We start from the raw sequence: 27,993 nt of genomic DNA, 5'->3' as shown, positions 1-27,993 counted from the left end.
TCTCTCTATATATACAAATAGAGAGAGAGAGAAAGTAAAAGTAAATTCTCTGGAGGCAGGCAAGTCACAAGTGGCAACATCCCCCAGGCCCCAAGAACAGTCACTGTTGGGTGTTTGCATTGCAATGACTACATGAGACGGAGTGGATGGGATGGTGTGAGAGCAACCCTTTTGTCTGTTTCCACATCTTATTAAGGCCTCACATGGACATCAACAAACACTCCCACACTCCACACTGCCGCCGTGGGCCTAATAATGCAATTGCAAACCCACCTCTTTCTCATTGGATTGTTTTTGCTCGTGCGCCATCCGTGTGATTCTTTTCAGACTCACCTTCAACCTATTTCCTGGTCAAACTCTTCCGTTCAAAGTATATGTTTGCTTAATTTTCTTTTCTTTTTAGGGTTTTTAGTTTGATGGTATCTCGATTTGCAAAGGTGTTGTAAACCCGGTTAGTATTTTCGTCCAAAAACTTAATGACTGGTCATGTCAAACCCATCAACAATTACCACCTCCTATGGCCAGCCTGAGAGTGTTCGAACCACCCAAATTGCCAATTCTATCTCTATGACGGCAATATGGGATAGTCAAGCCACTCCTAATTTTTTTAAAAAAAATAATTTTAATTTTTAAATAATATTAATGTAACATATGGGACACGTGGCATTCCTTAATAGGTTTAACATGGCGGCCGTTTAGTTTTTAGGTGGAAAATTGGTAGAAGTACCAATTGCGTTTATAGGATATCCACATGTACACCAATATGGCATAACGTGGCAAAGCACAAGTATTAATAAAGTATTTCACCATTCTTTCTAATTAGAATTGTGGCTCATTTTGCTAATGCTTTTTAGATGGGGCCTTTTATTTTTTGTTTGAAAAAGTGTTATGATGTGATATAAATGTAAAAGTAATTTTGAACGTTTTATGTTTTGAATTGTTTATAATGTTTTTGTTTTAAGTTGTTTGTTAATGCTTTTGTTTTGGAAAAAGAAAACAAAAGAAAGAAGAAAAAAAAATGTTATCAAACAAAGTTCCTACAAGAAACCTGGGATATGTAAGGACATCACAGTCCATATTAAAAAAAAAAAAAAAAACCTCTAAATTCTTAGACAACTGCATATGGACAAGTTTTTTAAAAGTATTTTTTAGATAATTGTTTGAAAAGAGTTTTCGAAAAAAAAAACCTAAAAAGTGCTTGGATTTATTTATTTATTTTTTTAAGAATATAAATATAAATAAACAAAAAAAGGACCCATTAGAGGCTAGAGCATGGAGGGGGTAGGTCTTCACCTCATTGTCCCCTTCTGGTGTCCTGGTGTAGGAAAGGAGAGTTCCACACCCTTCCTCCTCTCCTGATGGTGAGGGATAGTTCCATCCCCACAGAAAGCGGCAGGGTCTCTCGCTACCCACTGTTGGAGGGTACACCAAAGCTGAGGATAGGGTACACCAAACTGAAAATGTAACAAAAACACGTTTTCACGTGACATGTTCGGGTTCAAATTCTAAAATATCCTTACTTTTTTCTAGTTATTTGCATATCACATGTACTGAAAATATTAAAAATGATAAAATCTTAATTATTTCATTTAAAAACACTCTACACAAAAGCACATTATATACAAAATTTAGAAGATTAGATCCAGAGATACATGGTACAGTCCTAAATTGATCATCTGTCACGACTGGGTACAATAAGTTTTTGGCACTAAATTGACTGTTGGGACGACCCCTACTAAGTACAATAGGATGGTTATTCAAGCTTGCACATTTTCTAGGATCCCTATTGTATCTCCCACATCTCCAGTCACCTTACACATCAATTTTTGGAAGTGTCCTGTCTACGTGCCATGCGTCATGCGTGCAAGAGAAAGAGAGCACCAGTCATCACCATGTATTTGAAAAAAAAAAAGAAAAGAAAGAAACGGGAAAATCATTACGGAAACAGTATTGGAATTGTACCTTAAGATCCTCTAGGAGATCTAGTGTGACAAACACATGTAAATTGGTTCCAATTATTGTACACAAAGGCACATGCAAAGTTCAATTTCATAGAAAAGGTTCAGTACTCACAGTACTTTGGCTGGGAGCAGACATTAATACAGTGGAATACGAAATATTCTATAACAGTCCTCAATCTATGTCCTGTTAGGTCAACAGGAACTTACGATGATCAGATTTCTAATGCAAAAACACTACGTAGTCTTTTTTTTTTTTTTCTTTTTTTTTTGTTCTCTCTTTTCCCAAAAAAAAAAAAAAGCATTAATAAACAACATGCAAAACTATTTTTATGTGAGAATTTTTTTCAAACCAAAAACAAAAAACACCCTCTAAAAAATATTAACAAACGACACCGTACATAACTGTGTGTGCAAGCTAACCTTTTTTTTTTATCCTCTACAAGTTATAACATAAAAAAGTGCAAAAAGTGGAGAGACCCAACCCGGGAACGACTCTTCTTGTGACTCCTGAGGATCAAGCAAAGGTAGATAGGATATTCTTCTTGAGAGTGAGCTCATCTTCCTTTGATGGGTTGATAGGCTGCACCAACAATACAAGATACAAGAGAACGTTAAGTTTGTATGCAGATTGAATTCCAGGATAGTCCTCGTAAAAGTCAATAACATTTCACATCTGTTATATCCATGTATTTACTGTTGACTAATAACACTGGCTTCCATTATAGATTATCACCATTATAGTAGTAATAGCCTAGACAAATGACCCCAAGACTTTCAGGCCCGGTAGAAATTTAAGCTTTCTTGAGTTGTTGCATTGAGCTTATTTTGCAACTTTTCCTATCCTGTATGAAAGGCAGACAACAGCTTACCATGGATGTACTAACAATCCCTTCTGTTTTTGAAAGTTTTACAAAGTCATAAACATCTTCATACACTTGCAGTACCAAGTACTTCTTGGCAAGCTTCAAATCAATTATTTTTTATATATTGGAATGGGTGATTCCATGTTTATAATTGAAAACATACTAGTATGATATGAAGCAATTATATCATGTAATTTATATGATTAAGAAGCAGCATGCAACAGTAGTCAACTCATTATCCCAGCATCTCTGCAACTTTTAAAGATATGAAATATGTTTCAAGTGTATCTTATCCGCATGGATTTATTGCCAAAATGATGAAAATATTACCTTATCAAGTATGCGCTCAAGCCACTGGATTTCATTCTGGGCATAATCCACACCTTTCTCCATATAGTTCTTCGCAGTTTTCAAGTACATCTGGCCATATCTAAAAAGATAATCAAGAGCTAAGAATTACAAGACATAGAAAGTCAACTATATGAATTTGGATCTCACAAACTCTAGACTTTTACTAAAATAATTCCCTGTGGTTCCATTAAGAAAGTCATACATGGCAACAGCCACTAATCATTTACATTCAAACAGAGTTTGAGTAAATTTTATTCAAAAATTCTTTGACAGAAATACTACGTCATTGTTATAACCTGGCGGCTGAACCCTTGAGTTTCTCAACTTCTTCTTCTATCTGGGCAAATGCTGGCTTCTTCTCTTTACTTCCAGCACCCAAAAACTCCTTCACCAGGTTGCCCAAACTTGCAACTATACCAGCCTACATCAAGAAATATAAAATTGATCAAGAAAATACAAATGTGATATATTGTGATCCTCCTACAAATATAGATATCTTACTTTGGATGTAAGCTTTCGTTTCCCATCAAGACTAGTGCCACTTTTCTCATTAATGAAATTTACGAAGTCAAGTAAATCTCAGCCACCATTATAATCTTCACCAGCTTTGTCGCTCTTTGGGAAGAACTTTAATGTGGGATATCCACTGACACCATACCTGCAAAAACAGCATCATTGCATCAGGCATATTCAATTTCTTTACAGATTTTTTTTTAATTGGTTTTATTGGATTTTCACTTGGGAGTTCTATTTTAAGTCCTTGATTATCAATCACAGAAATCTAAAAGTTGATAGCACAAGCCCTACAAGGATAAAAAAAAATTCATATTGTAGTACTGAACTCACTTTCAGCCAAATCCTTGTACTTGTCAGAATCAAGATTAGCAATTACTACATCGTCCTCCAATTTAAATGCTGTTGCAACCTTTTCATAAGTCTAGAGAACAGACAGCAGACAGAGATCAAGACAACCATTGTCTAGGCACAATATAAAGATCTGCACCAATAATACTACCAAGTAGCAATAATATACTTACTGGAGCAAGGGATTTGCAATGGCCACACCTGCCATACACGCAGGCAAAAAAATAGAAAAGACAATTTAGAGATGCAACATTTCAAATAAACTAAAAAAAAAAAGACAAAAAAAAAAAGGCCTTTTCCCCTCATATGGATTGAGAATAGCTTAATGATTTCCCAACATTAATATAGCAGAGCAAAGAAAGAGCATATTACAGGAACACATCACTTACTGGGGTGCATAAAACTCGACCAGAACATCTTTTGTTCCATCTAGGACAATCTCATTAAAACTGTTTGGCGTTAGTACCACTACACTTGACGGGGTTACGGCTATTTTGACATTGGTCCCTAGAACAAAGCAACACTGTCAATGTATGTTGACTAAAGGTACGTAAGGTGTTCACTAGAGCAGCTAAATTTAATGATATGCAGCATGATATACCATGCAGAAGTACTAAAGCATGATAAAAACTAGAGAGACCCCTGAGACGGAGTCCCTGCAGCAAGTCATGCTGGGCAGCAATCAAACAATGAATAACTCAAGACATAATTTACTACAAATCAAGAATAAATTTTTAATCCATTGACAGGCATCATGAAGAAGTATTAGAAAACAAATGTTCAATTATCAATCATTCAGCTCTAAAGTAATGAAGATACTTGTTGTTCAAGCCACAAGTCAATTATTAACAAAACATGTATGCGATGAGATTACTTTGCATAATGAAAGCTTCATTTGATTTCCAATAGTCAGAGGAAAATGATAGATCTTCAAACCTCACAAGAGCCACCCATTCCAAAGTGTCACAAAATTATAAGTTTATACCAACCATGTCTAGTCAGCAATTAAAGGAGCAAAATTGGAAAAAAAAATTCTAAACTTCAAGAGGTTGGCAAAAAGGCAAAGTTATTGCACCAGCAATATTATGGTCAATCCGCTCAAGCAGAATTAAGATAAAACATGTAAATATTCCATTGAAAGTTAAAAGGACAATAAGTCAACACAGTCCATTGAAAGTATTCAAACTCTTGCTGATACATAAGCAACAAAAAGAAGTGGAGCAACCAAAAAACAGAGACAGCAACAACAACAAAAAAGAGGACGGAGAAAAAAGCAGATGGGAGCAACTGAAACATCATGCAAGAAATATTAAAAACAAAAAGAAAAATTCTTCGTTCACTAAATTCAATTAAACTAGAAACAAATTAATACCTCCTTCTATGTTTACAAACTCAACAAGGGCTTCTGTAGTACAAGCACCTTCATACCTAAGACATATAGAATTTGATAAAAATGTTTCTACTTTAATATTCTTAATAGCTAAAAATGGTCAAAAATATGTTTAGACCTTAAAGTGTGCACATGAATTTGGGAAATGTTCTTATTAGAGAGAATTGGATAGAAGTTTGGGAAATGGAGGGCACTCACTTCTTGGGTTCTAGGGACCCTTAAGGAAACCACTGAATTGCGGGGTATCCAGAAACCCCATATTTAGAGCATAGGCCCTTGTGCGCATCACAGTCCACCTGCACCAGAAACCATCAAATGAAGTGAAATAACATGTCATTTGATTGCCATTGGCCATAAAAGTAGAAACATATCGGGGAAAAAAAAAGTCCATTGTCTGATTTAAGATAAGTAGATGTTTGAGACCCAAAATAGCAAGAACTGATGATAATGCAATTAAACGGTCCCATTAGTTTGGCAACCAGTATAATTACTCAAGAATCATACATTGAGCAACACGGAAATATTATAAATTATAAATAAATTTTTTTTTTTAAAAAAAAAGGTAATAGAATTCAAGGAGCTGACCTTCCCAATCGTAGCTGATTTTGCTTTCTTAAAACTTGTGCCAAGCTTCTCATACTCTGGAGCAAGCTTTTTACAGTGGCCACACCTGCCATAGGAAACAAAATAGTTAATATTACAATTGACATCCCCCTAAAAGTTTTCACAAAAACGGTATTGCAATGATAAAATAAAATCAGGTGTTGCGAACGATTGGAACCTAGGTGATAACTCATTAAAAATAGAAACATAGATATACAGTAGGTCAAGCTCCTAATTGCACTAATGAACCACCAAGCATGCATTCATATAATCCAGCAAGACAAATGCCTTGATCCAATCAATGTGTCACCTGATTATCAATTATGTTGAATATACAATAACTTCATAACAAACACAATAAGAAGATACCAACAGTTAACGTCCGATTTGTCCATTACAAAATAAGAAAATGGACAAGCAGGTGAGAGGTTAGCTTCAGTCCAAGTTATACCTATTTGGATCAAAGACCATAAAATAGCACATAATTTTGTAAAATCATTCTAGCCACCGCTTGCATGTTAGGATATAGCGAAATCAACATAATTCTCTCCGCCAACCAGATAAATTATCAGATATAAATAGGCTAATGACGATTCAGATATAGCGCTATCGAGCACCAAAACCACATATCTCCTATCACACACGGTCAATATCATCAAATTCCGACAAATCAATAATATTAACTGGATCTCATAAAAATTGAGCTGATCCATAACACGCCGATTCCTAAAATATCGATTACATAAAACAATACGTAAGTTACTAACGCTTATCTAGCTCTTGTTTGCTTCCCGGGAAAATTAACGCGAAAAAAAAGAAGGAAACCATAACTCCTACTTGATCTTACGTTTCCCAGCCGAGTAAAAGTCATCTGATATTTTCAAAGATTGACTTGATTTTGCGAGATTTTCTCCAGAACAAAACAAATAATTAAGAGGGGAAAGTACTGATTGAATGATTATTTGTACCAGGGAGCGTAGAACTCGACGAGAGCGCCGCGATCTTGACCAACCTCCGTGTCGAAGTTGTCGTCGTTGAGCACAACGACATCGTCGGCGATAACCGACGAGGCAAAAAGTACCAAAGCTAGGGCGACCGAGGGAAACCAAGTCCTTGACCTTGACATTTTTCTGTGCTTTTTCTGCTTTGCTTGTTTTGCTTGGTTTTGAAAATGGAAGAGACAAGAGAGAACTCAGAAATAGGCGATACATATGGCGCCTAAAAATCAACATAAACGTTAAAACCATGAATATCCGCGCCTTTAAAATTGCGCAACATTAGGCGAAGTTTTGTTTTTATTATTATTATTATTATTTTTTTTTTATAGATACATCAAACATTAGGCTCAGTTTGACTTGGTGTACAATGTTAATTAACCGACAACATTTTTAGTAGCCAATTTTAAAAATGTTTTTTTTTAAAAAAAAAATATATCATAAATTAATTTTGAAGTTTGAGCTTCTTATTTTCAAATCGTTAGAATTCGTCGTACCACCGTTGAATCTCTAGTGAACCATTGTTAAAAATCAAAATTTTATATTACTTTTTTAAAAAATTATTTTTTTATGTTGTGAATAAAAATTAATTTTTATATGTTAAATGATTGAATGAAAATATATACAAAATTTGTGATTTTCCATAGATGTCAAACGTTTGAAAAGTGATTTTCTTAAAAATAATTTTTTGACAACAAATATTTTACCTCGAAAACATACAGAACCTTAATTTGAAAAATGTCGTTTTGTATTTTTCAATTCATTTCTCATCTTTCTTTTTTTTTTTTTTTTTCTAAATCAACCAGTCCACTCTTCCTATTAAAAAAATTCTATGATTCAAACAAGTGTAGATTCTTTATATCTTTTTTTATTAATTTTTCTTTACAGATTTTTTTAAAAGAATAAAAAATAAGTCATTCTCCACAATAAAATTAAAAAAAAGTTAAATTATTCTTTAAAATTTTTAAAAAGTGGGTTTTGCTCTTCAAATTAAACTTTTATTTGAATATTTCAATACGAATGCTCTAATACTTTAACACATGGATGTACTTTATATAGACGGAACTACGTAAATTATTGTGTTTAGTTTCTTTTATTTTACTATTCTTTTATATTTTCATAGCCTTATGAATTTCTTTAGATATCAGTGATGAGTCATTGATGTCAACGATCAAGAGGTTTATTTTGATAATAACCAATGATATCCTATTTGAAGTTTAATTTTTCAAACAACCATGAAGTTTTAACTAGATCAAGTTGTCAATAGAAAATGGGAGATGAAAAAGTTTATGACTTATTATTATGTCAATAAAATTAGTCAAAAAAAAAAATGTTAGGGAAGAAATGATAATCTTTTTGATTATATAAAATATCTTTATTTGTCTATAAGTCAATTTGTTTGAGAAATAACTTCTCTTGGAAAGGGAAAAAAAAAAAAAAACAGGACATCATTGGTTATTATCATTTTGCTTCACATGCATAATCATATGTCATTAAATCAACATTGGGAGGAATGGAAACCATAGGCCAAGGCTTAAAAGCAAGAGAACACAGAATGATATAAAAGCTCGAGTCCTTTTTGTGGAATGTTGATCTTCTTGGTGATCTCTTTGACCCTCCCTCTGTCCAGAACACATCATTGGAATTCATATTCCCCGGATTAGTGATGTTGACAAGTGGTCTTGGGCACCTTCTTCCTCTGGCCTCTTCTCGGTGAAGTCTGCTCGCGATATTTCATTGTCTTCAACTAGCAGGGTTTCTCCATTATCTCCAGTTGACTGGCAGACCCTTTGGGGCATCAAGATTCAAGCCAGATTAAAACATTTGCTATGGAAAATTGGGTGGAATATTTTACCTTCTAGAACTAATATTGGTAGATTTGTGACCTCTGTAGATGACAATGCTTGGGTGTGTCCATTCAGTAAAGGCTCTTTAGAGACCTTGAATCACATTTTCTTGAATTGTGATTTAGCAAGGATTCCTTGGAGGACTTCTCCTTGGCCTATTTTGATCTCTTCTTTTGCTGCCAGACCCATTTCTGATTGGATCATTGCTATTATTTATCCCTCTGACAGGTTGGCTATTCCTCTAGTTGATTCCCGGAAATTTCAACTTTTTGCAGCTCTTGTTATGGATACCATTTGGTTCTCAAGAAACAAACTGATCCATGATGCTATTCAACCTGATCCGCCCAAGATTATCCAGTAGCTCAAGATTACTCATGAGTACCATGTTTTAGCTTGGCAGATTTCAGCTCTCCCCTCTCTTTGGTCTCCTCCTCAGCTAGGAAGTGTTAAAGGGAATTTTGATGTAGCTGTTTGTGAAAATTTTGTTGTAGCAGCTGCTGTAATCAGTAATCATGATGGTGAAATTATTCATGCTGCTACCCAAAAGCTTTTCTCCTCTGATGCTCTTTTAGGCGAGGCTTCTGCTGCTCTTCTTGCCTCCCGGCTTGCAGTGTCTTCAGGCTTTAGTAATTTCATGCTTGAAGGGGACGCTCTTTTGGTTATTTTAGCTGTCAATCAACCTCATCTTTTTGCTACTTGGCATTTTGCTCCTATTGTCTCTGATTTGAGACTTAAGCTCTCTTCCTTTCAATGCTGGAATGCGTTGAAAGTTTTTAGATATGCAAATTATCGTGCACATGTTTTAGCAAAATTGGCCGCTACCCATTTAGTGTTTGGTAGTATTCCCATAGGATCCCCCATTCTTTCTTCCATTAGGATTAAGAATGGGAAAGATCCTCCCTTGTAGCCCCCTTTTTCCTCTTCAATTAGAAAAAAAAAAAAAAAAAACAAGATCCTCCCCCTGTCAAGCATCCTACCACTTAGATTTTGAACAATTTTTCTTCTAATATGAATTTTTCTTATGATCTTTGAGAAGGTCATTACAAACCCAATGCTTAATATGCTATTCCAAGAGTACCATAGTTGGCAAATTTGGTTTTCCAACCACAATATCGATATATATACCTTTGAAAATATCAACAAAGCAGCAGATCGAGAAGTTGTATTCTTGGCCAAATTTGGACAAAAAATTAACCACTAGGAAATTTTGCATAGTTTTTCAATGATATCAATCTAATTCCCAGCTTCTCAGGTTACTGCATTGTTGCATAGTGAAGAAGTTTCGAATTGGCTCCAAATCTGAAATAGAGCTTCAATTGGTTCTGCATATGAAATCGTTTAAAAATTAGGAGTCTTCCAAATATCAAACCCCAAGTGAATGAGGAAGAAGGAATAGCATTGGAATTTAATTTCTTGAAATTAAGGCTGTCATATCTAAACAAATTGCAGAAATCCCTACAAGATTCCTGCAACCCATTTCATGAATGGCTGCTTTTTAAGCACGCATCCACTGGTGATAAAATTTTTTTTTTTTTAAAAAAAATCAAATCAAATAATAAAGTCAACAATAACTCAAAAATTACATATGAAAATAGTAGAAGTGTAAGTTTCATACATGAACAGGGCTACTAGCAATTAGGTCCCATTAGCATTAATAATCAAATGAGTTTATCCGAACCGTTCAACACAATCTACATTTGACACTGACAAAATCCTAACAGAGTAATATAAAATTCGACTTGAATTTTTATGATAATTAGGGATTGGATTGACTTCTCCTGGTATATTTTAAAGTGTTTTACCTAATATTGCCATTTATGGAATATAAATCTCAAATGGAAACGAGGGATTTTTTTTTTTTTTTTTTTAAAAAAAACCACAATTTATTAGACACGTGGGGATACTATATAAAGTGAAAGGTAGTAATTTTAAAAAAAATAAAAATGTATGCATAGTGACTTTCTAGAACTTGTCAATTTATCATAAAATATACGAACAGATAAAAAGAACAAAAGGAAAAAAATGCTTGGATTCCCCACGCGGAGGCGGCAGGGGCGTTGCGAGAATCGAACTCGCGACCTCTCGCACCCGAAGCGAGAATCATACCACTAGACCAAACGCCCGCATGTGCCTTCTCCTTGATATGTTCGAATTTAGTTATCTTGCATAAGCCCTTGATTAATTTTATAATTCTTCCATCATCGTTCCCTTCCTTTCCTTCCCCACTTTTCTTCGACTCCTCCGACCTAAAATCAAATTGGGTTTTTTTTGGTTCTTTTCAAATTCTTCAATTTTCAGATAATTCAATCATAGTATTGGGATAGTTTTTTGATTGATTTAAGAATTTTAGTTTTATATCAATGGCCCACTCCAGCAACGATGTAAGTTCAAGGCTCTCGCTACTACTTTCTAAACCCTTAGAATTTTATCACTTTTTTATTTTTTTGTTTGGTTTCTGAGAAAATATTAGGAAGAGAAAAACATTAGATAAAAACTTCAATCTTATTTTTTCTGTACACGATTGAGTGTTTAACCGTAAATTTTTTTGTTGCAATTTTTTTTTATGTAGGCTGTTGGGGTTGATAACACGTTCAGAAGGAAATTTGATCGGGAAGAGTATTTGGAACGAGCTCGGGAACGTGAAAAACAGGTTTTTTTTAAAAAGTTTTTCGCTTTTTGTTTTTTGGGTGGGTTGTTTGCGTTTTCTGCTTGATTTATCCTAGTTGATTCTGCTTGTTTATGTCGTGTGATAGGAGACGGAAGGGCGGGTTAAGTCTAAATGTAAGTAACCTGTTCATCCTTTTTTTTTTTTGTCGTTTCTGATTTTTCGGTTTCAGCTTCTCTTTGTATCTGTGTGTGTTGAAACTATATTGAGTGTTGTACTCTCTGTGTGAGCATGTATATTGATGAGGATTTAATATTGTGTATTGGTTATTAGTTGAAAGAATTGAATGTGCTGAATTTTAGAGTGATGGGTACGAAGAATTAACCTTATTGGTTGGTTTCATTGCAGCAAGAGGTCCTCCGGTGCAAAGGAAGCCCTTGAAACATAGGGATTATGAAGTGGATCTTGAATCTCGCTTAGGAAAAACTCAGGTGTGTTGCTCTGTCTTCATTTGTTTTCTAGAATTGTATTTCTCCTTAAATTTGTGGTTAGCTCACTTTATAGAGTTCTTTTTTTTAATGCATAATAACTTTATTGAAAGAAAATGGCAAAGCCCTCATACATGAAAAGTATACAAGAGAGATAAACACCCTAAAAGCGTCTACAACAAAAAATTTGGTAGAGGAGTTCTTGTTCGAGCAGCTCAATACAATGGGATGTTTATGATGTTTTTCCCGCTTGTGTGGATATCTTGTAAATGCATTGACCAAGTTTTAGGAGTACAATCATTTTAAATAAGCAATAGTTGAGAGGGATTTGTTCATTGGATTCCCAGGTTATGTGGACCATCGTAATCCATAGAACTGGACAAAGTTGTGGCCATTTTTTTTATTATTATTATTTTTTTTCGTTTTGATAAAATGCAATAGATGGAAAGAGCATTACTCTAAAGTGACTAATTATTATCTTACAGAATAGATATTTTGAAGTTTTTAATCAAACGTTTGATTAGTGTGCATTTCAAATGACATGGTTAATCTGTATAGTGCTGGTAGATGTCACTTTTTTTTTTTTTTTGGAGAGAATGATTCAATCTGTAGATTGATGGATTCCGATTTATTGACCAATATGGAGGTTGGCTACTTGGCTAGCTCTGTGCACCAATTTATTAACACTGGCAGTGATATGTCAAACCAGATTCCTCAAGAATGACTAAGCTTTGAGATTGATACCGCTAGTACAAGGAGATTGGGACACTGTTATGAATATTAGGTGTCTCCTATGTTGCTTTATGCTACTTTAAAGAAGATAATGCTAAAAAAATTCTCTCTTTGAAAGGGGATTCAATAGATGGAGTGACATCACACTACCAGTATATGGAAATCTCATCCTTGAAGCATCCTTGAAGCAAACATGCTTCTAACAGTTGACTATCTTAAAATCAGGCCTTCCAATTTACTTTGGAAGTAGAAATATGGAATGCCCTTTATAGTTAAAGAGACTCAAAAATTAACATCCCAGATGAGTACTATTTTGATACAGGAGCGATAAATCTGTGGGCCTTAATGAAGATATACTGGCCTTAATTAGGTTTCTTAATGGATTTTGGCTTTGGTGTAATGTCTGCCAAGGTGACTAACCCTCTTCTTGGAGATTTACAGTAGAATTTTGGTTGCTGTGCTTGGCACAATCTAGATTTGGAATTTATGGAATACAGCTTTTCATGGGTTTATACATTTCATGTTCTTACAGTGTGGTATATTTATTTTTTTTTGACAAGTGTGGTATAATTATACAGTGTGGTATATTATTGCTTTCAGTGTGTTATATTTATACAATCAATACTATTGCTTTCATGTCTTTTGATTTGTCCTACATGTGTACTAGGATTGTGCCCCTCTGCTCTTTATTAATGATATGAAATTACTTATAAAAGAAAGAAAGTTTCTTTGCACATATAGCATAATGTGGTATATTTATACACCATTATTGTTTTCATGTCTTTTGATTTGCTTGCCTGATAAGTTTCTTTACACATATAGCACGAATTTTTATTTCCTTGATAGTTTTGAAAGTTTGAAACATCTCTAAGCATTATGTTGAATATTTTTTGCCCAAATCTTTGCTTGGCGTAATTCATGACTATATTGTTTCTTTTCTTTACTTTTTTTAAACTTTTGCAGGTTGTTACTCCCGTGGCACCTTTAAGTCAGCAGGTACACTACCATTTTCTCATGTGTCCCATGTCATCATCATATAGTTATTGTTGATATCTACCTTTTCAGTGTAACAGTTTAATTTGAATATGGCCTTATTTTTTCTTTTTAAGTTTTGGGTGCTATTTAGATGCTATTTCATTGCTAGGTAGGATGAATGCAGTGTAATTGGTTGGTTGCAAGGTAAATTTCTACTAGGGGCCTGTTTAATTTGGATTTTTTAAATTGTATTAAATCTTAAAAATTGATTAGATCTTTCTTTCTGGGAAAATGCTAGGCTTACAAACACATTTTACAAAAAAACTTGTTACAAACTGAGTGGTACAACATGATTGGATTTCTCAAAATTTGAATTTATCTCATATATAATCATGTTGTGCATATTAAGTTTGTAAATTTTTTTTTGTAAAATGTTTTTTTAAGCCTAGCATTTCTCTTCTTTCTATATTGCTCTATAAAGGAAGAACAAACAATGCACCATCATTAAGTTGAGCTTCAATTGAGTTGTTAATTAAAATTGTTGTTATATTTAGATTGTTTACCATGTCATTTTGTGATTAAATCTGTACTTTTGCAGGCTGGATACTACTGTTCAGTTTGTGAGTGTGTAGTCAAGGATTCTGCAAATTACTTGGATCATATCAATGGAAAGAAACGTATGTGGTTATCTATAGACAATATGATTTCATCAATTCTTTTAATTAACTTTTTTTTAAAAGTTTTTTCCTCTCTTCTAATGGTTCTTTTGATTTTGTTTCATAGATCAAAGAGCGTTGGGTATGTCTATGCGGGTTGAACGGGCATCTGTTGAACAGGTACCCTTTAGCAAATACTTTGAAAGGAAGTTTTAATTAACACATCAATAATTAAGTGAAAAGAGATGCAAACTTATATTGGAAACTTTCTATCATGCATAGGCTATATGCATGCAAAGATGTATAGAAGTAAACCTCATAACATATAGAACATGGAGGCTAGAAACCCCACCTGGAGATTTTAGAAGAGGAGAGATTACCACAATTCTTTTAAAAACAAAATTTATTGTATGGCCTGAACATTTCATTTATCACAAAGTACATATTTATCTAGGAATGGTGCATGAGAGCTGCAAATTTTATGGTTTACAGGTCAAAGAGCGATTTGAAAATCTTAAGAAACGGAGAGCTCCTGGCAGCTTCACAGAGCAAGGTAAAGAATTGGAAGGAGGCAGAAAGAAATTGCATATATATTTTCTCTCTCTCTCTCTCTCTTGGACACCTTTATTAGAGGTTTATCTAATTGGTTGGTAGTCTATGCTTTGGTGGTGGAAAGTTCATGTCTCTCTCTTTTACTCAGATCTTGATGAACGAATCTTAAAGCAGCAGCAAGAAGAGGAGGAACGGAAGCGCCAACGTCGAGAAAAGAAAAAAGAGAAGAAGGTGAGACTGTCCTACCATGATCTGTTATTACTAATATTCTAGAGTCGTAAGATTGTAGGGAGAAACAAAGGCATATGCTGTTTTCACCTGCCTATAGATGTGTATTGCTAAGGTCAAAGCTTTGTAATTCAAGAACATATTAGGGAACGTACATTTATCCCCCTCACTCTTATCACCTAATTTGCAATGTCCCTCCAATCTTTCAAATTGGTTAATATACTCTATTAATTTACCATTGAGTGACCCAAAATACAAAAATACCCCGTATACCATTGAGTTTTTATTGTTTTTGGTGTGGAAAGGGGACATTGCAACCTTGATGGTAGATTGGTAGAGGATATGTAACCAAACTGAAAAATTGGAAGGAATATTGCAAATTAGGATGGAGTAAGGGTAGTTTTCCCAACATATTATCTTTTCAATTTGCAAGGATGGCATGATAGTTTTGGTTTATTTCTGTGTTCAGAAAGAGAAGACGGCAGAAGAGGAAACTGAAATGGATCCGGACATTGCAGCAATGATGGGATTTGGGGGTTTTTCTTCGTCCAAGAAGTCTTAATGTTTGACCATTCATTCTGTCCTATATGAGGAGTGAGCTTTGCCATGTAATCGTTGGAGCCTTGTTTTTGAACACGTGACAATGAGAAATAACTTAATTTTGAAACTGGTAACCTTTTTTAAAAAAACTCTATTCGCGACACTGAATTTTTTTTTTTCTCAAAACGGATTTTCGAATGTGAAATCCACTACTAACATATAACTCTTTTTTGTAAAAAATCAAACACTTCTCATAAAATACTTTTTAAAAAAAGGACATAAAACATTTCGTAAAAAATAATTATCGTGAAGGCCTGGTGGCCCGAGGCGGCTGTCATAAATGTTCGACAATTTCTTGGAACTTCTGACTTCCCCATAACGGCTGCCATGAACTTTTCGTAGGCCCATGTTGGTAGCCATAACATTTTGGCGCTCGTAAACATGATTTCATGAATAGCAAAGGCTGCAAAGTGTATTTCTTTGTAGATATTTACAAGCACTCAAGCAGGTTAGAAGAAAAAAAAAGCCTCATATTATTTATTTCAAAATTCAATTCAAACATTTTTACTTTTTATATCACATCAATCATATTTTATTATTATTCAAATAAAAAATTAATTATAATTTTTTTTTTTTTTAATTTTATTATATTAAATATTTTTATTTTTTTTACACTGTTCAAGGCCACTTTCCTTTTTCCAAGCGAATGGCGAACAGCCCCTATATGATCTGTTTGGGGCAACTTAGATGGCTGGACACCGCCAATCCTAATAAACGGCATGTCGATCAAGTGCCAGAAGCTCTCAAGGCGACAGTGCTTGTCGTTTTAGGCACCCCATTTTCCGTTAGCCCAACAAAGTTTTCAAATTTCTGTTAATTCTCTAATAAGCCATTTCTCTCTACCACCATCACTAGATCCACTACCACATGAGGAAAGCTTGCCGCGAGGTGGAGCGGCGAGTCCTCCGCCTCCTCCACGGCCACAAAACCCGAACCCAACTCCCCCAAATCCACGCCCACTTCCTCCGCCATGGCCTCGACCAATCCAACCAAGTCCTCGCACACTTCGTCTCCGTTTGCGGGGGCCTTCACAAAATGGATTACGCAAATCGCATCTTTTGCAGAACCCACTACCCAAATATCCTCCTCTTCAATTCCATGATCAAAGGGTATTCACGACGTGGACCCTTTGAGCAATCCCTCCACTTGTTTTCCCGTTTGAAGAGTCGTAGCATTGGGCCTGATGAATATACGTTCGCGCCTTTGCTTAAGTCGTGTTCGGGTCTTTGCGATTTAAAACTCGGGCAATGTGTTCACGCGGAGATTGTTAGGGTCGGGTTTGAGCGTTTTAGTTCTATTCGGATTGGGATTGTCGAGTTGTACGTGACGTGTGAGAGAATGGACGATGCTAAGAAGGTGTTCGATGCAATGTATCATAGAGATGTGGTTGTTTGGAATTTGATGATTCGAGGGTTTTGTGAGGTGGGTGACATTGACATGGGGTTATATTTTTTTGGGCAAATGAGCGAGCGGAGCATTGTTTCTTGGAACTCGATGATTTCTTGCTTATCACAGAGTCGGCGGGATAGTGAGGCTTTGGGAATTTTTAGTGAAATGTTGGATCATGGTTTTGAACCTGACGCGGCAACTGTGGTCATTGTGTTGCCTGTTTGTGCTCGTTTTGGGGCCATTGATGTTGGGCAGTGGATACACTCCTACTCTATTTCTAGAGGGCTTCTGCAAAATGTTATTTCTGTGGGTAATTCACTTGTAGATTTTTACTGTAAATGTGGAAATTTGGAAATGGCATGGAATATTTTTAATGAAATGTCTTGCAAAAATGTTGTTTCATGGAATGCGATGATCTCAGGTCTCGCACTTAATGGGAAAGGTGAGATTGGGGTCAACTTGTTTGAGGAGATGATGAACAAAGGTGTGAGTCCTAATAGTTCAACTTTTATAGGCGTTTTAGCATGTTGTGTCCATACAGGCCTTGTGGAAAGAGGGCGGGAGTTGTTTGCTTCTATGACAGCAAATCACCAAATCCAGCCAAAAACTGAGCATTATGGGTGTATGGTTGATCTTCTTGGGCGTAGTGGATATGTGGGGGAGGCTCATGGCTTGATTAGAAGCATGCCCATGAAGTCAAATGCTTCTTTATGGGGTGCATTGCTCAGTGCTTGCCGTACTCATGGTGATGTAGAGCTTGCGGAAGTTGCAGTTAAAGAGCTGATCAATCTTGAACCATGGAACTCTGGTAATTATGTGCTCTTGTCAAATATATATGCAGAAGAAGGGAGGTGGGATGAGGTTGAGAAGGTCAGGGTTTCAATGAAGGAAAAGTGCGTCACGAAAGCACCAGGGCAGAGTGTTATTGGATGATTATTGAAATTTTGGTTTGTCGAGGAAGTCTTTTTTCTTTGCTGGTGTCCTAGATATATCATCTTTCCTTTGTCTTGAGACTTTCCATCTGCACCATGAATGAAGATATATAAGCTGGATGTTTATGCAATTGACTTTCAGCAAAAGCAAAGGAGGCTGATTGCTTTGGGCATCTGTCTTGATCCTGGTCATAATTTCGAAGAGGGTGTTGAAAATGGGAGCATGAAGCAGAAAAGGAAGCTAATTTGCTGATTGGGGTAAGGGAAGTTAGAACTAGGATTTTTGTGGAGAGAATACACAAAGAAATACGTTAAGAGTTTAAGAATATCCAGCTAGGTGTATATCTTCCAGTCAAGTTCGAAATGAAAATATGGGGGATGAGAAAATGAGAATTTTATGCAAGAATTGATATAAATCTTCCTGTTAATTACTTTCTCTGCACTTTGTTTTTGTACTTCTTTATAATAAGCTCAAAGCCCAAAAAAGCAATGCTTCTTAAATTGAATCATATATCAAAACGGCGCTGTTTCGCCAACTTTCCCCCCCTTCTGTTTCTCCGTAGAAAACAAAAAGGAAAAAATGATGACATTCTTTCATATGAAGTTCATCAAGCCAGCCATCAGATTTCAAACGCTAAAAACTTCTTAAATGCCGCCTGAGGCTGTCATATAAGATAGAAACAACATGCAGTAATCAGCATATATGTGTAGAAGCTGATCAAATTTGGCAATCGGTGTGCATTGCTTGTTAGTCCCATATAGTCTCCCACATTGAAATTCCCTACACAAACAGAAACTCCATTACCAGAGAGAGAGAGAGAGAGAGAAAGGACGCAGGCTAATATAAATCCTGAAGAAGCACAAACAACATGGTACCTCTTTGGGGGGTGTAGCTGCAGCCAGCATTTAGTGCATATCTTACTTCTGGCATGGTGGCCTTATTGTAGAATATGAAGTTTAATAATAGGTTATCGATGCAATTGAGAACTAGTTGTGTCTCGGCTAGGCAAGGGCCATTGCAGAACAAATCAGTAGCCCCAGAAGGCACATTAATGTTCCCACTCGGGTTCAATCTATATGCCTCATCACACCCACTATAGAGCTGTGCCACATCTCAACCAAAAAATAAAAAAACATTAAAGATATTAGAACATTAATGAAATGATTGAATTTACCATCTTCTATTAACTTAATTTTTTAAGGTATTAGATGATTTAATATAGTATAAGAACAGAGGTTCCGAGTTTAAACCTAAATCTATAGTTTACTATCATTTCACGTGTTGAGTTTTACTTATTGAGAGAGATGCATTAGAATATTATTAAAATAATTAAGTTCACTATTTCCTATCTATCACTTAAGTTTTTTGAATAAATGGTGATTTAACTAACACTCACAAACTTATTGTTGAAACACAACAAAGCGTTTGCTGCCATTTGCCCAGAGTTGTCCTGTGCATAACCTGTTAATTCAGATTCATATCCATACACCCATAAGGAAAATCAGGAATGTAAAATGAAAATAAGGATAAGTAAATGTATAGTGTGAAGAAAAGATTGTTCATGTCAACAGTAACATAACCTGAGGAGAAGCAAACTATAGCAATGAAAATCAGAGTGAGGATGAAGAACCTCTGCTTTGGCAAGATTGAGATGAATGCCATTGCAAGAGCTGTGAGGAAGGAGAAGAAATGGGTGGTATAAAGAGGAAGGGCTATTTAAACTGATATCAGTAACAGAGGATGCCATTTCTGATGCAGAAGAAGAAGCAATGCTGTGATGAGAGATGAAAGATTAGGCCACCTCAGGTGGGTTGATACAGAAGAGAAAGTGAAGATAGGTTAGACTTAGTTGGTAACTGTTGGGGACAAATGGACTCAAAGAAAGAGTTAAAGTAGGTGCGTGTAAAGCCAACAACTTTGCAGTTGCTTTCAAGGTTTTGAGTGTCACAACTGTTGAAAAAGGTCCTGGCATGTGTCCACTCTAAATTCTTAAAAATGCCAAAAATAGGAGAGAAAGAGAGAAGCTGGTGAGGCAGCCACCAACTTGGAGTTGCTTTCAAACTGTCTTGGAAGTTGGAAGTGAGAAGTGAGTTTTGTCATCTTTTTAGTGGATTTGCATCATTTATATCTATCAGAGTTCAGCACCTGCACACTACAAGCCCACAGAGTTCTAAAATAATGGGGGTCTTTTCCTAAGACATGGGAAAAAAGTTGGATGAAAGGACCGAAAAATGGAGATGCGGGGTATCGATCCCCGTACCTCTCGCATGCTAAGCGAGCGCTCTACCATCTGAGCTACATCCCCTTATGATAGGGACTTCTTGCTCTTCTTACATTAATCGAAATTGAATTTTACTAAACAACTCTACTAGCCATTTTTGGCCTTTCCATTTTTCATCAAATAAAAAAAGTATAATTTTTAACTCCCTACCTCTCACAAGGGGTGTTCAAGCAGTTATAACAAACGGTTATTAGCTATAACCGCTAGTTACAACCGCCTTGGGTGGTTATTGTTTTTTAATAACCAGCAGTTTTATAACTATTTTTTTTATATGGGCTTTTGGGCTTTTAAAGTGTTTTTGGGCCTTAATTGGCCTATTTTTTGGGCCTTAATTGGCCTAATTTTTGGGCTTCTTTTAAACGTTTTGGGCCAAAGTTTTCCTCCAAAACGACGTTTTGGTGTTTAACACCAAAACTACGTCGTTTTGAATGTTATATTATAATTATTATTAATATAAAATATAAAATATATATATTTATATTATTATATATAAGAGCAGGTAGTTAGTGGTTATTAACCGCTTTTCCCTATCTCTAAAACCGCTAATCGTAACCGCCTTAGGTGGATAGCTATTTTTAATAACTGCCTACAAAAGCGGTTAGCGGTTATAAGCGGTTGGCGGAACGATTATAACTACCCCATTTGAACACCCCTATCTCACATCTATTAATACTTGGACTTTAAAACTCTACTAGTTGTGAGAGTACACCCCTTAAGGGCCTCACCTATCCAAGCATGTCTTAGATTGTTCACTTACTTGTCATCATAGGAAAAATGAGCGCCGACGAAAAATGGCTGACAACTTCTAGTGGTAGTTTGACAATTTGAGATAGGAAAAGTTTCAACTCGAAATATAACTAATGATTTTAAAAAAGTGAAACCATTTTATAGAAATTAAAAAAGCTTTTCTCGTCAAACTAAAGAAGTTTTGATTTAATTATTATTTTCCTTCGCGTCAAGCACCAAAAAAATACGAAAAATATTTTCTAAAAATTATTTTAATTAGTGTACGAAAAGTATCTGATCATGCTCGTTAGGGTTAAGCAATCCGTTGTAGTAAGTATCATTGCAACCAAAGGGAATGAATTAGTGTACAGAAGAGAGACATTGAGAGCCAAGTAGTTGAAGAACATTAAACATGAAAGCCACATAGCAGATATATTAAGCGCCGGGTCAATCTATTAAATCATCCTATATGTCCAACAATCCAGGAAAAGGATTTCACATCCCCAGAGCTCTAAAATTGCCGCATTCGATTCAAGGCTGCAGCAAAGAACCTGGCGTGCTTGTAATTAGTGCAAAAAGGAGGTTGAGCAAAATGTTGAACTCATCATTCATCACATAAAAAAAAAAAAAAAATTGGGTTTGACTTGTCCTGAAATGCTCCTCCCCTTTCTATCAGGGTACAAATCATCAATTACTTTTCGCTCATCATAGATCATAGAGTTAATCTTTGTCGTTTGAACATAAACCAAAAACAAAAAAAAAACAAAAATGGAACATGTGAAATATCTCCAAGAGTAATTTTCGACCTGACAACATGTCCAGCTCCAAGTAGAACCAAAAAACATATAGAAATAAGATGCCAAATCTTCACTTCTGAAGCCTACTACTTAATGTACTGAGACAGCCACTTGAAACCTTCTCCATAACCCATTTTCCGGACAATACTACACATGAATACCTCGAGGGGACGGACATTTGAGTCTGCCAGGTTTACTTTACCCTTGCCTGTGGTGAAGTTGGTCAAGCCCAGGTTGTAACGCAATTCTTCTTCTGAGGCAGCATATGGTATATCGATCTTGTTGCCAAGAATAAGGAATGGAACAGTTGCCAAAGCCTCATCGGAGAGGAGAGCATCCAGCTCCTTTTTTGACTCAGCAAATCTCTCCTTGTCGTAAGCATCTACTAAGTAGACAACTGCATCCACCTTCAGAACAAAAAGATGAAACGTATTTAGGAATAGAGCATTAGTGAACAAGGAAATAGGGGCAAGAATCCTGCAGGGTTGTGGAGGAACACAGAATGATGAGCATAAATTGAAACATGTTCCTCTTTGTTTGGCAACCAGGCATCAACTTGTCAATTCCCAATCCAGAATCTCGAGATTTTATTTTCTTGCTTCATAATTTAACACATGCACACCCCCGCAGGATCAGTGTTTCTTTAAAATTTCCAAAATGCAAAGCATTTTCATCCCCAGAAATTAAAGACATCTGGTATTAGAAATTAAAATCTAATATTTGACCAATATAAGCTTGGTAAAAATGGCAAAAAAATAATAATAATAATTTTGTATGGCAAGATACTATTAGCAGACCTTTTTAAAGACAAAAGGTGCTATCAGCGAACTCCCACAATCAATGTCTGCCTCCCATGAATCAGATAAACATTGAAAAGTTTGTCTGGGATTATGAAGGCAGAAGCATCCTATGATTCAAGGTTCCCCAGGAATTAACATAAGCCTGAAAACAATTGCACAGGCCGATGCTGTTCGATTGGGACAGCAAGCTCAAGAACATGGAGCAGATATTTTCATCTAGCCATTAGAGAAGGGGAGGAAAGGGGGGAGTTAATTCATGTAGATGCATACAAGCAACAACTTCTCTCATTTGCTTAGTATTTTGGTAAGAAGTTAATCAAATGAATTGAACATAATTTTCCATTCCAAAACCAAATATTTAATATTTCTAATTTATGGCATATACAAGTATAACTCAAACTTTATCACTACTAAGGGTGAATCTGGATCTATCTTACTAGCAAAAACTTGTCACAATAATTTAAATCATGTTTCCTATTTTTCGACCGTGAATCATACAATTGATTCTGAACGAAAAACAAGTATTAAAAATGCAAGTATTCTAAAGAGAAAAAAATAAATAAATAAATCAAGCATAATCACCATAATTGATAGACTGAGAAATCTACCTTGGCATAGTAATCTTTCCAAACCCTACGAGCTATCTGATGTCCTCCCAAATCAAAAGCCTTAAACTTGATTTTCCCAATACTCAACTCCTCTGATGTCGGATGCTGTGTTGGCTGGTGTTGAACTAATCTCTGCAATGGCAATCAAATAAACAAATTAAACAATACCCAGAGAAAAGAATATCAAGTCAACTGTAATAAAATTAAACGAAACCCTACTTATCTCACATAAACTACTTCTAATAACCATTTTATGCCGAGCCTGATGGAAATTCCCTTTTTTCCACACTTTCCTAATTTTTTTGCCTCTAATAATCAACCAAGAAGAATTTCCGATGAAAACATTTACCAAATTTACAAACGCTTCCCCAACCTCCCAAAAAAAAAAAAAAAAAAAAATCAGGGCAAGCTCAAATCAGACTCCAGTCGAGTCGAGCATGTAGCACTTATTACATAATTTGTAGTATACTCTCTGAGAATCTAACATCTAAATCACTTTCTCTTCATTTCCTACATTTTCTCATCAACCAAACACAACATTTAATTACACCATTAAAAGCTCAACATTCAAAATTTCCAATAGTCTCTAAAAATCCATAAAACCCGACCATTATTTAAATAAAATAAAAAATAGAAATCGAAACTTCCCTAACTTTTCTCAGCAACCAAACACAACAATCTTAACAAAATTAACACAAAATTTCCAAAAGTACCTCATCTTTGAGCATATGAAGCAACGTCGTTTTGCCGGCATTATCGAGGCCCAAGAACAAGATCTTGGCCTCCTTTTGCCACAACCCCAGCGACGCTAGAACCCCGTAGAACCAATCGAACAAAAACATCGTTTTGCTAATACGACCCTCCCGAACCCCCTATATTTACCTCCACTGCCACCCGATTGAAACCAGAGAGAGAGAGAGAGAGAGAGGCGGGTTGGTATAGGAATGAATATATGTTTATTGTTTGATTTGGGATTGTTGGGGGTTGACGTGTTTACCGCTGACTGGCTGGGCCGGTTGGAAGTTTTGGGGTTGGTAGGGTACGAAGCTTGGGGTGGGTGGATCGGGTTACCGGGTGGTGGTGTCCTTTCGAATCTGGACCGTTGACTGAGAAGTGCACGGTGTGGATTGGTGTTTATGCGGTATGTGTATTTTTTTTTTGGAAGAAGGCACACAATAACGTGGCAGACAGTGGTTGGTGGATATATGTCACCTGAGTTCCCACGTACCAAATATTTTCCTTTGATATAAAAATCGATCATCATGATTCATGTGAAATGCATGGGTGTCATAATTTATAACAGTTTTGTATTAAATTTGTGAATTTTTTTAAGTAATTTTAAAAAATATGAGCCTTAAATGACATATAAAAAATATCTAACGGCCTTTAGATGTCGAATTTGGTATGAAATTAATAAATTAGAGTTATAACATTTAATCTGTTTAATTAAATTGATTGAATTATTGTTGATTTATAAAATTTTACAATTATGTCTCAATATGATAACACGAATTGCCACACCCACTGGTAGAAGTATATGATGAAAACAAAGATGAATATCCCCATGGCCGCGACCATCCCTTAAGCAAATATAAGGTGGTCGTAGCTACCCCAAAATGCGATCAGGTGGTCGTACCACCCCCGACCTCTTCTATGGGTGGTTTTACCACCTTTATTTTTTATATTTTTATTTTGTTTAAGTTCCTATGATTATTTAGTCCATTACACAAATCAAATAGGATCAAAATTTATCTCGCATTCACGTAACAGACACCATTTCATGAGTTAGTAACACATTTTCGAAAATAAATAATAAATTTTATGATATTATAATACATCGTTTAAGAACCAACTTAAATTAGAAAATAAAAATAAAAATAAAAATTTAAAAAATAATAATAAAAAATTTAAAAAATAAAAAAGGAGGAAAGTTTACCCTTCCCAATTCCCATACGCCATAGGCTTATAAATAAAAGTTGCAGTACTCTTTCGGTATTTTCTTTTGCCCTGCCACGTCGTCAAAAATAGATCGGCAGACGGTACGAGTAAACACACATAAAGCATTAACTGCCCCAATTCTTATTCTTCATAAGCCCTAAAACCCTAACCATCGCACAGCTGCCGAGAGATAGAGAGAGATGGCGAAATCAAAGAACCACACGGCCCACAACCAGTCCTACAAGGCCCACAAGAATGGCATCAAGAAACCTAGAAAGCACCGGCACATTTCCACCAAAGGGGTATGCTCTTTTTTCTCTTATCAATTGTTTTTTTTTTGATAATTTCTCTTATCGATTGTTTGGCTGCTGAGAAAACATAGGAAAAGAGAAGAAACGAGAAAAATGAAATTCTAAATTTTGTGTCGTTTCTTTTTTTAATGTTTCAATTTATTTATTTTTCATTATATCCAGATTTCAATATATTTATGTCTTTTGCTGTTTTGGGTACTTGGGGAAAAAAAAAAAAAAAACCAACTCCATCAGACCATGCCAAGTAGTTGAATTGGCCTCATTTTATTGAGATTTTTTAAAAAAATTCTGGGTTTTATATGCATGAAAATTCAAAATTGTACACTCTCCCTGCAACTATACAAAAATTTTTCAATTTATTTATTTATTAATGGGTTTTGAATTTTTTTTGGGTTTTAACAACTGCGATTTAATTTTATTTGTAGATGGATCCGAAATTTTTGAGAAACCAGAGGTATGCAAGGAAGCACAACAAGAAGGAAGGTGGTTCTGCAACTGAGGAAGAGTAAATTAATTGAGGATTGGGACTATTTCTTGTTGGAGTTTAGATTAGTTAATGTATTTTTCATGTTTTTATCTTCAAGTTTATTTCGTCTTTTTCTGAATTATTGACTACGTGGGTGAGTTACTTTTTGTGTAGCATTAGTCTCTTGCTGGAGGATTTATCTCCACAATGTTATTTGCTTGCAATTAGCAGATCATTGCCTTTTGAATTTTAATAATTTCTATCATGTTGAAGGATTTGTGAGTTTTATTAATTATAACCATTTTTGCTTGGGTTTGAATCTTATGAGAAATAACATTGATGTTTTCAGTTCCATGCAGATATAACTGTGATGATATTTTGGAATGAAATATTTAGATATAATTTTTGTGGTACTAGATGAGTCACCCCCTCAAATAACCAAATACATAGCAAGAAGCTATGCATGATCATTTTCCAATCTAGAGGACTGGAAAAGCTTGCAATATTATGACTCAGGAAAAAATGCTAGCTACATTTGCACTATCGCTCCTAAAGGGTAAGTCAATTTGGAGCTTTTCTAAAATTACTTATAAAGTCTAGTTTCACCTGTTAGCAACTATGAACATCTCTTATAAACTACCAACTCTTTGTGTGGGCTACTTATCGTCCCAATATAAGATCAATGTGTTACAAATATGGTCTCCTTCTTCCTAGTTTCTCTATGCAGCTTTATCTTCAGTCCATCCTTAGCCAATTTAAGTAGCTTGCTGAACTTTATAGTTAATTAAATTGTTCTGAATCACTTTGATTTAAGTTTGAGACCAAGTTGGGTAAATTTTGTTCCATTTCCATCGATCTGGCTTACATTAATTCAGCAAACATATGCACCCAAGTTTTTCACTAATTTCAGCTGCATTGGATATAGGGTTAAAGGTGTGTCTTAAGGTGGGTTTCAAAAGTCTGTGATTCAATCACAATTTATCTTGAAAATACTTCCTAGTATTGGACACCAGCTGCTCTTTAGGCAGGTTTATAGAAAAATTCCTTCATAAAATTCACCTGTTTTCAACTCCATCGATCACCATGGTTGTCTGTATGGCTGTACAGCCTGTACAACCTTTTAGCTTTTGTCTACATGTAAGGAATGGGGAAGTAATATATGTTGTTGTCCTGGTGAAAGTAATCATTTGAAATGGAAGCCTTCTTCTTAAAACATGCTTTATTTTTTCAGACAGATAATTCCTTACAATTGAAGCACTGTAAAAGTCATTACCCCTGACTAAGATGCTTTGTGGTTCACTCTGACCACCATGTGGCCAAGTGAACCTATGATACTCAAGTTTCAAACCTAGATTCATTTATTTTGTGGTGGTTCCCTTATCATTAAGCTTGCTATTGTAGAGATTTAGATTTCGTGCAATGAGATTGTTCTATTACATTGCAATGTATGACTCCATGTGAGAGCTTGGACTGCCTACTTGGTAGGGCTGGCAAAACGGGTAATCGGGTAGACCCGATTAGGACATGTTAAGACCCGTGACCCGAAACACGAACACGACCCGTTTAGCTAAATGGGTTAGCAGGCCTGACACGATTATAACACGAAAAATATCTAGGTAACCCGACACGACCCGCTTAACCCGTTTAGCTTAACCGGGTCATATCGGGTAGACACAACTCGACACGACTTGTGCGCTAAACAGGTAACACGACCTGACCCGACCCTTTTTTTTTAAAAAAAAAAAAAAAAAAACCCTTAATCAAAATTGGAAAAAATAATTTAATAAAGAGATCTCTTAGGCCAAATGACTAGTCAAATTTATCTTAACCATCCAAGAAGAATAAAACGTTTTAAAAGAGAATGTTTTAATATATAAATAATGATTTAAAAGATAATGTTTTAATATATAGACCCAAATAGAAAAAGTAATGGAAAAACAATGAATAGGCCAGTGAAATGAAGAGTGAAATGAAGCCGTGAGTGAGTTGGTAAGTATTAGGGTTAACTTAGTTAGAACTTAGACATAGTTTTTT

The 27,993-nt window shown here is 35.4% G+C and overlaps 3 protein-coding genes, 3 non-coding genes and 1 pseudogene across 6 annotated transcripts; 2 read left to right on the top strand and 5 right to left on the bottom strand.

The window, feature by feature from the left end:
- Positions 1–1,289: 1,289 nt before the first annotated feature.
- LOC132168566 (probable protein disulfide-isomerase A6) lies at positions 1,290–7,196 on the bottom strand (annotated as a pseudogene).
- Positions 7,197–10,925: 3,729 nt separating this feature from the next.
- TRNAP-CGG (transfer RNA proline (anticodon CGG)) lies at positions 10,926–10,997 on the bottom strand. The gene has a single exon. It is a non-coding gene; the product is annotated as a tRNA-Pro (tRNA).
- LOC132172589 (uncharacterized) lies at positions 10,965–15,778 on the top strand. Its single transcript, XM_059584114.1, has 10 exons — positions 10,965–11,255; positions 11,444–11,524; positions 11,628–11,655; positions 11,888–11,970; positions 13,663–13,695; positions 14,273–14,351; positions 14,458–14,510; positions 14,823–14,883; positions 15,031–15,113; positions 15,580–15,778. The coding sequence occupies exons 1-10, from the start codon at positions 11,235–11,237 to the stop codon at positions 15,670–15,672; spliced, it is 615 nt and encodes a 204-aa protein (XP_059440097.1). The 5' UTR covers positions 10,965–11,234; the 3' UTR covers positions 15,673–15,778.
- A 641-nt stretch (positions 15,779–16,419) lies between these two features.
- Positions 16,420–18,465, top strand: LOC132172587 (pentatricopeptide repeat-containing protein At1g09190). Its single transcript, XM_059584112.1, has one exon. It carries the CDS (start codon positions 16,578–16,580, stop codon positions 18,030–18,032), a length of 1,455 nt encoding a protein of 484 aa, XP_059440095.1. The 5' UTR covers positions 16,420–16,577; the 3' UTR covers positions 18,033–18,465.
- A 1,799-nt stretch (positions 18,466–20,264) lies between these two features.
- TRNAA-AGC (transfer RNA alanine (anticodon AGC)) lies at positions 20,265–20,337 on the bottom strand. The gene has a single exon. It is a non-coding gene; the product is annotated as a tRNA-Ala (tRNA).
- A 1,384-nt stretch (positions 20,338–21,721) lies between these two features.
- LOC132170581 (GTP-binding protein SAR1B) lies at positions 21,722–24,192 on the bottom strand. The gene is made up of 3 exons (XM_059581603.1): positions 23,958–24,192; positions 23,245–23,376; positions 21,722–22,243 (listed from the first exon to the last, which is right to left on the bottom strand). The coding sequence occupies exons 1-3, from the start codon at positions 24,084–24,086 to the stop codon at positions 21,923–21,925; spliced, it is 582 nt and encodes a 193-aa protein (XP_059437586.1). The 5' UTR covers positions 24,087–24,192; the 3' UTR covers positions 21,722–21,922.
- Positions 22,605–22,725, bottom strand: LOC132173198 (small nucleolar RNA snoR83). The gene has a single exon (XR_009439289.1). It is a non-coding gene; the product is annotated as a small nucleolar RNA snoR83 (small nucleolar RNA).
- Positions 24,193–27,993: the final 3,801 nt, after the last annotated feature.

This window comes from Corylus avellana, chromosome ca2 (genome assembly GCF_901000735.1).
Source record: "Corylus avellana chromosome ca2, CavTom2PMs-1.0".
Taxonomy (NCBI): domain Eukaryota; kingdom Viridiplantae; phylum Streptophyta; class Magnoliopsida; order Fagales; family Betulaceae; genus Corylus; species Corylus avellana.
The sequence above is the reverse complement of the archived record's forward strand: the minus strand, read 5'-3'. Positions and strand labels throughout refer to the sequence as shown.

Excerpts from the sequence above, each read along its gene's own strand:
- LOC132172587 (XM_059584112.1), top strand. The coding sequence starts at position 16,578 with ATGAGGAAAGCTTGCCGCGAGGTGGAGCGGCGAGTCCTCCGCCTCCTC.
- LOC132170581 (XM_059581603.1), bottom strand. The coding sequence starts at position 24,086 with ATGTTTTTGTTCGATTGGTTCTACGGGGTTCTAGCGTCGCTGGGGTTG. Across the intron at positions 23,377-23,957 it reads TTCATATGCTCAAAGATGAG|AGATTAGTTCAACACCAGCC; the intron begins GTACTTTTGGAA and ends TTGCCATTGCAG. Across the intron at positions 22,244-23,244 it reads GGAAAGATTACTATGCCAAG|GTGGATGCAGTTGTCTACTT; the intron begins GTAGATTTCTCA and ends TTTGTTCTGAAG.
- LOC132172589 (XM_059584114.1), top strand. The coding sequence starts at position 11,235 with ATGGCCCACTCCAGCAACGAT. Across the intron at positions 13,696-14,272 it reads TGGCACCTTTAAGTCAGCAG|GCTGGATACTACTGTTCAGT; the intron begins GTACACTACCAT and ends GTACTTTTGCAG. Across the intron at positions 14,511-14,822 it reads AACGGGCATCTGTTGAACAG|GTCAAAGAGCGATTTGAAAA; the intron begins GTACCCTTTAGC and ends TATGGTTTACAG.